At 63.1% G+C, this 10,142-nt stretch overlaps 2 protein-coding genes across 2 annotated transcripts; both read right to left on the bottom strand.

The window, feature by feature from the left end:
- Positions 1 to 954: 954 nt before the first annotated feature.
- MNEG_10114 (hypothetical protein) lies at positions 955 to 3,319 on the bottom strand (the record flags this gene model as incomplete). The annotated part of the gene is made up of 6 exons (XM_014041415.1): positions 955 to 1,050; positions 1,588 to 1,655; positions 2,001 to 2,101; positions 2,339 to 2,415; positions 2,615 to 2,720; positions 2,970 to 3,319. 6 exons carry the CDS (start codon positions 3,317 to 3,319, stop codon positions 955 to 957), a joined length of 798 nt encoding a protein of 265 aa, XP_013896869.1.
- Positions 3,320 to 5,117: 1,798 nt separating this feature from the next.
- On the bottom strand, positions 5,118 to 9,410 carry MNEG_10113 (hypothetical protein; the record flags this gene model as incomplete). Its single annotated transcript, XM_014041414.1, has 6 exons — positions 5,118 to 7,167; positions 7,607 to 7,700; positions 8,078 to 8,186; positions 8,445 to 8,533; positions 8,828 to 8,943; positions 9,322 to 9,410. 6 exons carry the CDS (start codon positions 9,408 to 9,410, stop codon positions 5,118 to 5,120), a joined length of 2,547 nt encoding a protein of 848 aa, XP_013896868.1.
- Positions 9,411 to 10,142: the final 732 nt, after the last annotated feature.

The following is a 10,142-nucleotide window of genomic DNA, read 5'->3' as shown; positions in this document are numbered from 1 at the left end:
GGCATCAGGTAGCTCGGCACACAAGCTGCACCGCGCGCCGCAAGCGCGTCGCCGCGCCCGCACGAGCGGCGACAGGCGGATGGCTGAGAAACGAGGAGCAAAAGGGTGGGCAATGAAAGAGCAGTGCAAGCGCGCGCAAGAATTTTAATCGTGTCGTGCAGCATCGCCCTCCTTGACTCGGCCTGCTGTCGGGGCGGAGATAGTGTCACCGCTGCCGTGCTCGCGTCCCTGCAATCACCGTGGTCGCTGCTCGCTCTCAGTTTTTTTACATGTGAAGTTATACGAAAGATTGACGACACCTGCCCAGTTGCGGCCGCCCGAGTCCGCCCCAGACGCGGCGTTGCCGCCAGCGCGTGGTGGGACCACAAGCTGGCAGCCGGAGCGAGGCCCCTAGCCCCTCAAGGACTTACGAGGAAACCCTACCCACGCCGGGCGGGGGGCCGTACACCGGGCGCAAAACACTGCGCAATGCCACCTGAGAGCGAGTAGTGATCATTCCGGGACCGTGAGCAAGGCTGCGGCTGCGGAGAAACCTGGGAAAACCGCTCGACCCGAAGGCTGACGCCTGGCCAGCCCTGTCCCCCCACCTCGAAAGCGGCCCGGGCCGAGGGGGAGTGAGCTCACAATCCATGCAGGACAAGAAACAACCTGCCAGGCCGGCACGCCCGCCGGGCCTGCTTGCTTGTTGTGACAGAAGCAACGTAGTGCACGATCTTTTTGCTGAGACGCCCAAACGGCCCCGGCGCCGCGGCTCAGACGATGGCGGTTCTCTCGGGTATTTTGCACTGCGGCAGTCCTGCCTGCGGCACATTCATTTGCCTTTGCCTTGAACTTTGTGACGGGCAGTTCCCTGGACCTGTAATAAGATCTGACATGCAATTTTACTTGAGAAAATACGCCGCAAATCACCCACGTCATCCAACCGCCACTTTTAATATTGGGGAATTGCAACTGTCACACCAGTTGGCCCGTTGCAGCAGGCTCAACAGGCAGCGCATCTGCCTTCTGTGCCGCCCCAGGCTCAATCTCAGAGCGCACCTTGTCCACGTCCTGCAATACAGATTGAGCACAATAGCGAGGCGAAAAATGTTGTAAGTGATCCACAGGGTAGGTGTATCTTGGCTTAAATGCCCTCATCACGTAATGTTGGATGCATGCAGCGCATCAGTGCATGCATGCGTGTATAGCCGTTGCACTCTAACCGCCCGCTTCTGTGTGTTTTGATCTGATAAGGAATTTGCAAAATACAAACCCTCAATTCATACAACAGCATGCAGAAACACCAATCACCAACCCTTGCTCAATACAAAAGCTTGTCAACATGAGGACAACAGGCAGCTAATCAAACGCAAGGGGAGGGGTCGGCCAGCCAATGCAACCTGTGAAGTCAGCCATTTGCCAATATTTATACAGTAGGCATCCTTCTTTCCCCTTGAGCGCGGCCTCAATTGTTTTCACCACACTCACTCCATCCTTCTTTCCCCTTGAGCGCGGCCTCAATTGCTTTCACCACACTCACTCCATCCCTACCCCACACTATGATCAACAGAAACAGCATCATGCATTGTTTGATACACTCGTGCTCACCACAGACTCCTCCGCCGTGTCGCTGTAATACACCTCCATCAGCTCCGCCCCTGCCTCCCCCAGGTGGCCTGCAAGAGCATGCAGAACGGCGATGGTTGCAAAGCAAGTGCAGCTCTTGGCATGTATAGGATGCTTGCATGGCAAGAGGGGAGGAAAGGAGCCCAAGCCTGCAGCCCAAGCCACCAGATGATACAGCATGCAACCAACGCTCGATTCAAATGAGCACAGATCGCTCCAGAAGTGGGGCGACCGCACGACATGCAACAGTCCTTGTGCTGACTCTTGCTTGCAGGCACGAGCATATGACGACAAGTATCTCACTATACAACCTTGGTCACCTGTTTGCTTGTAGAGCAAAAGTCAATGCTGATGTCATGCATTTGCAATGGTTGCAATACAATGCGCTCGCGCACCAATTGGGTCGTTGCGCGCTGCGCCGATGAGCAGCAGCTCTGCCCCGTTGACGTCCAGCATGCTGCTGTCCTCTACGCCCACCCATGCGTAGCCCTTGAGCCTGCAGAGGTGGGTGGCTTCGTCAGGTAAATTGGGGCATGTTCACGTTGTCTGCAATAATCGTGGTATCGTAGACTTTCAATTATTTTTCTGCGTGCCTGCGTTCTGCACCCGTCATGCAGCAGATGAGCCGCTGCATTATTGCTGTGCTTTGAGTACAGTCGCCCCGCCCTTGTACAAGGGCCATTCCAGCAACCAAACCTCCCTTAGCGGTATAGCACACTGTGGCAAGGCCCACCTTTTGGACTGCTGCTCGTCATACTTGGCGGGTGCAGGACCTGCCGTCGGAGCTCCCGGCGGCCGATTCTCCGGGTTCTGATCCGCAGCAGGGTTGCGCAGCAGCAAGCAACAAGCAGCTGGAAAGCATGTTATGTGTGTATAATCCATAATACACCCCCCAATCAGGTGCACAGCTTGCCTGGGACACCTCAGAAGCAAGCATACACGCACACTCCCATGCCTCGGCCGCCTGCATAGCATCCGCAAGGGAGGCGCGCTTGCGCCCCCTTGTGACCTTGATTGACACGAGCAGCTCGCCCTCACGCTCCACGCGAAACAGTTGCTGCGCCGGGCCTGGCTCGTTCGGGACCTCCAGCTTATAGGCCAGGTGGGTGGAGCCGCTGGGCAGAAGGGAGTAGCGTCATGCATAGGTAGTGGCGCGCGGAGGGGCAGCACGCAGCAACCGCAAGTGCGTGTGGACGGTGTGGAGCGGAGGGCGCTGGAAGGTGTGCTGGATTGTTGGGTGATGAACGCTATCAATGCGAAGCCCTTTGGAGTACATAATAACATGTTCTTGTCAATCACGCCGGCTGCTGCTCCAAGCACGTCACCGTTATAACCCCTACCTTGGCCGCCCGCCAATCGCTCACCGCTGGCCACCCTTGCCGATCACGTAGGCCGCCTCTGCCAGCACCCTCGCCGCCCCTTGGTGGCGCGTGCCCTGCGTTTTGGTCTCGTACTCCTTGCCCCCCAGCCGCGCCACCAGAGCCTTGGCGCCCAAAAGGCCCCCCTCCCCCTGCCCCTCCCCCTGCCCCTCTTCCTCGCCGCCCTGCCCGCCGCGCCCCTCCTCCCCGCCGGCCTCGCGGGGCGCGGTGGCCTCGACGAAGCCGTAGAAGCGCTCGTGGCCCTTGTCCCTGTCGCTCTGGGAGGGCAGGCGCTTCTTTGGGACCACTATGAGGCGCGCCTTGTGGCCGGCGGGCGAGAGGGGGTCCATCACCATGTAGAAGCGCTAGGCCAGAGCAAGCGCATGGCGGCGGTTGGGACGGTTGCGGTAGCGGATGAGCGAGAGCGTGCGGGGCCAGGTGAGTGAGGACAGGCGTATGGTGTTGAGGGTCAGCGCGACTCGCCAGCGGCGGCGGTGGTCAGTTGGCCAACAGCTGAGTAAATCCTGTCTAGATCTGCCAAAACGGCTTACACACCTGCGGCATGATTCTAAACAGGATTGTAGAAAATGCCAGCTCACAAAAAGTAACAAAATTGCAGGCGGTGCAGCCCTAGGTCTGCCGGAAGGAAGCTGTAGGATACGGCTGTAAACCCAATACTGCCGGCTCGGTGCACGCCCTCGCACCAGTCACCGCCCACCTGCACATCGCCCATCCCTTTTACATCCTCCACCTGCACCTTCGGTCTTTGATGTGTATAAAGCAGGGAGGTTGGAGGCCAAGGTTTTCAGGTTCAAGGTGTGGGAGGGACTGTACATTGCCAGCACAGTAGACAGGCGTGGCTGTACAAAAGGCCGTCATGTGTGCTGCTGTGGTAGCAGGGGCCTGCCCAGGTTGCCTTGATGCTTGCGAGCCCGCAGTGACGCTGTGATAATAAGTCAACATCGAGTTGGGGGGCACACAGCGCAAAAGACGTATACTTTTCAGCACTGGAAAAAGCACTTGTCAAACTATTCAAAACACAAGACCAAGCACATATGCATGTCATACCACACCTGTAAAACATGTAGAGACGCCCCTCCTCAATCACTGCGTCTGGAATCGCCCGCTTCTCTCCAGCTGCCGTATCAGCCCCCGCCGCGGCGGCGGCGCCCTCGCCGCCCCCTCCAGTGCCGTGCGCCTCGGAGCTGTCGACATTCTGTTTTTCTGCCGCGGCCTCGCCCTGTTCGGCCCCGTCATCGGCCTCCTTGCCGCCGCCCTTGCGCTTGCGCAGGGCCCGCTGCGGCGGCGCTTCAGGCGAGGGCTGGTCGCGGTGGCCTTGATGATCACCAGCGGCCTGGATCTGATCTTGTTTGGGTATTGTCTCGTGCTGGGCCGCGTGGTGCTTGCTCTCGTCCATCTCGCGGAATGTCAGACTGGACCAGTGCGCGGCAGGCTATACGGTATGAACGTCTGGCCACGGTGACCGCAACTTCCACATTGATAACGTACGGGATTATTAATGACAGCAAGCGGCTTGCTGCCAGACACGCCTTGGAAATGTGATGTCATCGTGTGTGTGTCGCTGCTCCAGTGCCATCCCGTAATTCTAGTCGTCTAGCATGGCGCCCTGCATGTGCCACCCGTACATCACAACGGCCTCTGACATCAACTGTTGCGCCTGCCACTTGCAGATTGCAGAAAAGCCAACTTCTACGCTCCCAGTGATGTAGGGGCCGACTGCCCCCGCCCTGCCAGCAGCATGCAAATTTGCGGCTTTGCACGCAGCGTGGCACATTCCCCATTCCTGCTGGCCCCCACGGCCTGTGGCCAGCCTCCACGTTGGCAATGCCTCACAGCAAACAGCGAATCGGAACGTATTATTACAGATCAGCTGCTTGATTGCCAGCATCAATGGAAGGGTGGGCCGGTACTTTAGTCCTGCAATCTGGAGCAACGCTCAAATCTGTTCCACCTCTATCGGACAAACAAAGCCCAGCATGACCCCTCCTGGCGAGAGGGAAGTCCACAACAGCCCTCTCACGCATCTAACCAGCAATCAAACATGGTGCCTGACCGTGACAGTAAGACGCAGCTCACGGAAGCCCTACTCTCAGTGAGGCCCTGCCGGGTGAACGCCGGCCGCCCCGTGGACCATCAAAGGTGGTAGCACGTGTAAGCACCCTCCAGGGCAGGCTGCGCCGCCTCTGCGGCGGCGAGCGCCTTGGGCACGGTTGCGCCGGCCACGAGCAGCTGACTGTACAGCTCTGAAAAGAAGCCCTCCACCTCCTCCCGACTCCAGGGAGTGGCGGGTCCTCCTGACTGCGACGCGGGCCCCGCCGCCGCGACGACCGCGCGCGCGCCCGCGCGCAGCAAGAGGCGCACCAGCGCCGGCGGCAGCGCGCCCGCGGAGACCACCGCCACGCGCGGCATGGCCGCGGCCAGCGGCAGCAGCAGCGGCGCGTCGAGCAGCGCGCCGGGGCGGGGCTCGGTCAGCTGCAGCATCCAGCTCGTCACCAGCCGCCCCTGGGGCGTCCGCACCTGCTGCTGGCTCAGGACAGACAGCAGACCGCCGCCGGCGAGCTCCAAAAAGGCGCGCCCCGCCAGCAGCTGCGCAAGGCCCCCCTCGCCGCCGGCCCCGCTGCCCTCGGCACCGCCGCCGGCGGCGGCCGCCCACTCCGTGGCGAGCCGCGAGGCCTCGGGCCCAGGCTCGGCCACTGCAAACACCCGCGAGCGCCAGCCGCCGACGAGGGCGCCGCCTGCGGCTGCGTGCAGCGACAGGTGCAGGATGCCCAGGGCGCCGGCGGCCGAGTGCAGGGCCTCGCCGATGGACTCGACCAGCCGCTGCTGCAGGGGCCCCGGGGCGCTGCCGCCGCCGCCAACGGGCACCGCAAACGCGGACGGCGCGTCGCAATCTGAGGCGGCGCAGGCGCTGCTGCTGGTGGCGCCGCGCGGCTGTTGGGGCGAGGCCTCACGCGGCGACGGTGGCGGCGTCCACCGCGGCGGCCGCCCGTCAACCCCGCCGCCGTCAGACTGCCGGCCGTCGACCCCGGAGTCAGGGGTCATGCCTTGCAGGTGGTGGTCGTGGTGCTGCTGGTGCTGCTTCTGCTGCTGCTGCTGCTCTGATGGCAGCCCTGCTGCTTGCTCCTTTCTGCTGCCGCTGCTGCTGGTAGAGAATAGCAGCCCCAGCCACGAAGTGCTCGGGGAAATTGAGGCCGCCTTTCCGCCTTCTAGCTGCTGCTGCTGCTGCTGCTGCTGTTGCTGCTGTCTGCCTCCCGACACAGCGACGCCCACATCCCCAGGAAATGCTACAGGCGAGGTCGCGGAAGGGGCTTGGTGAGCTGAGGGCGGTCGCCCGTTCCGAGGTGAGCGCAGCGGGACCGACGCCGCATCCGCAGCAGGCAGGGCGCCGTCCGCTGGCGGAGCCGCGCCAGCGCCATCCTTGGTGCTGTTGGTGGTGCGAACTGCACTCAGCAGCGGCCAGGGGATCATCTGCTGTGGCTGCGGCGAGACCATTGGCTGTTGCTGTTGCTGCTGCTGCTGCTGCTGCTGCTGCTGCTGCTGCTGCTGCTGCTGCTGCTGCTGCTGCTGCTGCTGCTGGCGGTCTGCTGTGTACAGCGCACCACCGTTGGGATGCGGCGACCGCGCAGCCGCTGCTACGGCCGCCACTGCCGCCGCTGTCGACGGCGCCACCTCCCAGGCCTCATCTGCAGAAACGCCTGCGGCCGCGCCCCTCCCAACCATCAATGGCGGTGCAGACGCCGCCGCCGCGAGGGACTCCAGGTTGCAGCGGCGCAGGAGCTGCGGCAGCCGCGCCACCGCCTCTGCCGCGGCCTCGACATGGCCGGCCGCCTCAAGAAAACCGGTCCTCGGCGCCTCCACCAGCAGCACGCCCCTGGCAGTGCCCAGCCGCGGCCCCGCGAGCACCGCGGCCCCCGCCCCGAGCGGCGAGCCGGGGGCCGCCGCCGCCGCCGCGCCTGGCAGCACCAACGGCGCGGGGCGGGCCGGCGCGGATGTGGCGGCGTGTGACGTGCTTGGTCCTCCAGGCGCGCCGCTGCCGCCGGAGAGCAGCAGCCCGAGCTCGTCGAACCTGGCGGCCGTGTCGGGGCGCGCGCAGTATTCAGTCGTCGCCGCCAGCAGGCGGCGCCACGAGTCGGGTGATATGTCATCCAGGGGCATGCTGCAGCGCGGGTCCTCAGGACAGAACCTTTGAGAGGGGAGTGGGGGGCGGGAACGCGCTGGTGTGAGAAAGTGGGGCTTGAGGGGGCCAGGGTAGGAAAATGCGTCAAGGCAGGAATGCTTGCGAGGTCGCTGCAAGGAGGGGAGCATCCAGCGCTATGGCGTTACAGCGAGCAAAGAGCCGCGGCATGAAGCAAGCAGCAAGAGAGGGCGGGGATGGGGTCGCATAAAGAAAGAGATATTGGGCGTCGCAACCCCACTTTCCGTGACACACTGCTTGGTTGTGTGGGCATTGCGCACCGCTTGCGCAGTGCCAACGCCAGCATCCCCGGCCGGCGTCAGCTGCAACACTTCCTCCCTCCATTGACAATCGCGCTGCCCTGGACCACGAAGTCAATATCAGCGTACGCAAAAACGGCCCCTCTTCCCCTCGAAAGTGAGAAACACATGCACACGCGCATGGCCACCTGTAGTAGTGCAGCCCTGGCACCAGGGGCAGTGTGGTGCGCAGGGCCTCGTCTACCCGGTCCACACTGCAGGCCGCCTCCACCAGCAGCGCGCCTGCAGCAGCCAGGGCGGCGAGGGAAGTGCGCGTGGGTGGGGGTGGGGGGTGGTGAGTGGCTGCGTGCGTGCGTGCGTGCATGCGTGCGTGCGTGTGCGCATTGGGGTGGGGGAGGGGGTAGGTGATGCTGGTGGAGGGGGTGAGAGGTTCCCTGCTCCTTTCATCTCATGCGGACCACACCCCTCAGCCAGGCGCTCTTGGTCAGACGTTGCGCAGCGTCACTGATGGCGCCGTGTACGCGGCAGGTCGAAGTGCCGGGCTAGCAGGTTGGGCTATAGTTTGTGGGTGGCGCGTCTGGGGAGATGGGATGGCTTTACAGCACCAGGCTTGCGCACACGCGAGGGTGCGGGGGGAGTGGATGCGGGCGCACACCCACCTGTGTCCATCATGCTGTGGACGCCGCGGCCGCGCGGCTCGGAGAGGGGCTGGCCGCAGCCCAGCGACACGAGCACGTCCACGGGCACGTCCGGGTGCAGCAGCCGCGCCTTGAGGGTTGTGTGGGCCCAGGGCAGCGGCGCGGTTCGCGCAACGGTGAGCGGATGATTGCTTGTGCGTTCACACGCAGCAGCAGCGCACGAGGGCGGGCGCTGCTCAACAACCGATTGCCTGCAGCTGATCAGGGGCCGCGGTCGGCAGAAGACCGGAGCCAGGGCCACTGCTGGCCACCGCTTTGCCAGTCGCAGCGTCAAGCATGGCATGGCGGGCGGGCTCATGTGTGTGAGTTGCTGCGCGCTGCACCCCACCTGCTGCAGTGCCACGACGGCCGGGTTGTTTACAGTGGTGGCGCCGTCTTGGAAGCGCAGGCCGTCGGGGCAGCTGAAGTCATCCAGGTCTGATGGGGACGGGGGCCGGGGGGGGCAAGGTGAAGGGGCGAGATGCGGAGAGGCGCCGGGGCAGGTGGGGCAGGAGGGGCAGGGAGGTGGTGGATGTGGGGGGAAGCTGGACGGATGAGGGACTGTTGTGCATTGAGCACGTGGTGCAGTTGGGGAGGTTGCAAAGAGAAGAGTGCTGGTGAGAGGCGGGATGACTCATCCCGCCTGTCAGAAACCATCCCTCCATGAGGCTCTCCGCCGCCCAGGTTATGCACGAAAGCGAAATGCCTCTGGAGGCCAGACGCCGGGCTCACAGTAGGGTGCGGCGGAGGACGCGCGGACGGCCTGCCACACGTCGTGCCGGCTGCTGCCAGAGCATGCGCGGATGCTCTTGGCCAGGGGGCCCGCCTCGGCCGGCAGCTCGTAGTTCCTGGAGAGCACCAGGGTTGAGGGCGGCCACGCAGCGATGTGTGGGGGTTGCGTAGGCGTTTCGTAGTTGGGGAGGGGTGTTACAGGATGGACGTCGGGGGCGCGGTTACAGGTTGGGGGGGGGGGTGATGTAGTGGGTACTGCTGGAATTGTCTTCCTGCTGTTGGGCTGGGTGTCTGTGGGATCCCTCACGAGGTTGATGAGACCAACATGCGAGGACACTTTGTTCCTGGGGTTCAGCACTCAGCTTCCCATATAGGGACTGTGCATATGTCACTCGCGTACAGTGGCCAACAGCTGCGACCCATAGCGGGCCGCCAGGGAGGCACGTCAGGTCTCCCACGGGGCAGCCGCCGGTGCCACCAGCTGCGCCCCTCACCTGAACACGAACGGGGCAGCCGGCTTGGAGCTGGCCAGCGTGGCGGCTGCGAACACGTACGGCCCTCCCAGGACTGCAGAGTCGATCATGCCGTCACCAATGCAGCCCTGAGGCAGCACATGGGCGTGAGGGGAGAGAAGACGCAGCAATTACGTTGAAAGGCCAGTTGCAGTTGGCATGAAGGAGGTTGCGGACGCACGTAGAGACACCTTGAGAAAACGAAGAGCACACAGACACCAGCAATCTGGCCAGTCGGCGTACTTTCAGGCCCTCAGGCTGTTGAACCAGGGAGCACCCACCAGCGGGCGCAGGCGGCAGTAGTCCCTCAAGAGCTCCTCGTAGGGGGCGGCGTCGTGCTGCAGGTGAGAAGGGGCAATTGTGCGGCTGCACTGGTAATCCCCCAACGGGAAGTGGTGGTGCAAGAAAACCACCAGTCTTGCCGTGTCAGTCCCAACCAAAAGTGAAACACAAACATGGCGGAGTCTTGCCGTGCCAGCCCCACAATGCCTATGATCCGACTCCGGCGTGCACACGTACATGCACACGCACACGCACATGCTCTTGCGCTTGCACACCCACCACACCAGACGCGTGTATCAGTATGCAGATGCACACACTACTTTCAAAAAGCTCGCCAACACGGTCACACACGCATGCACACACACGCGCATGCGCATGCACACACACACACACACATACACACAAACACGCACACTCACACACACACTCACTCACACGCACGCACGCACGCACGCACCCACGTTCACACACACTCACACACACACACACACACACACACACACACACACACACACACACAC

This window comes from Monoraphidium neglectum (assembly GCF_000611645.1).
Source record: "Monoraphidium neglectum strain SAG 48.87 unplaced genomic scaffold scaffold02184, whole genome shotgun sequence".
NCBI classification, from domain to species: domain Eukaryota; kingdom Viridiplantae; phylum Chlorophyta; class Chlorophyceae; order Sphaeropleales; family Selenastraceae; genus Monoraphidium; species Monoraphidium neglectum.
This window is presented reverse-complemented; position numbering and strand designations above follow the sequence as displayed.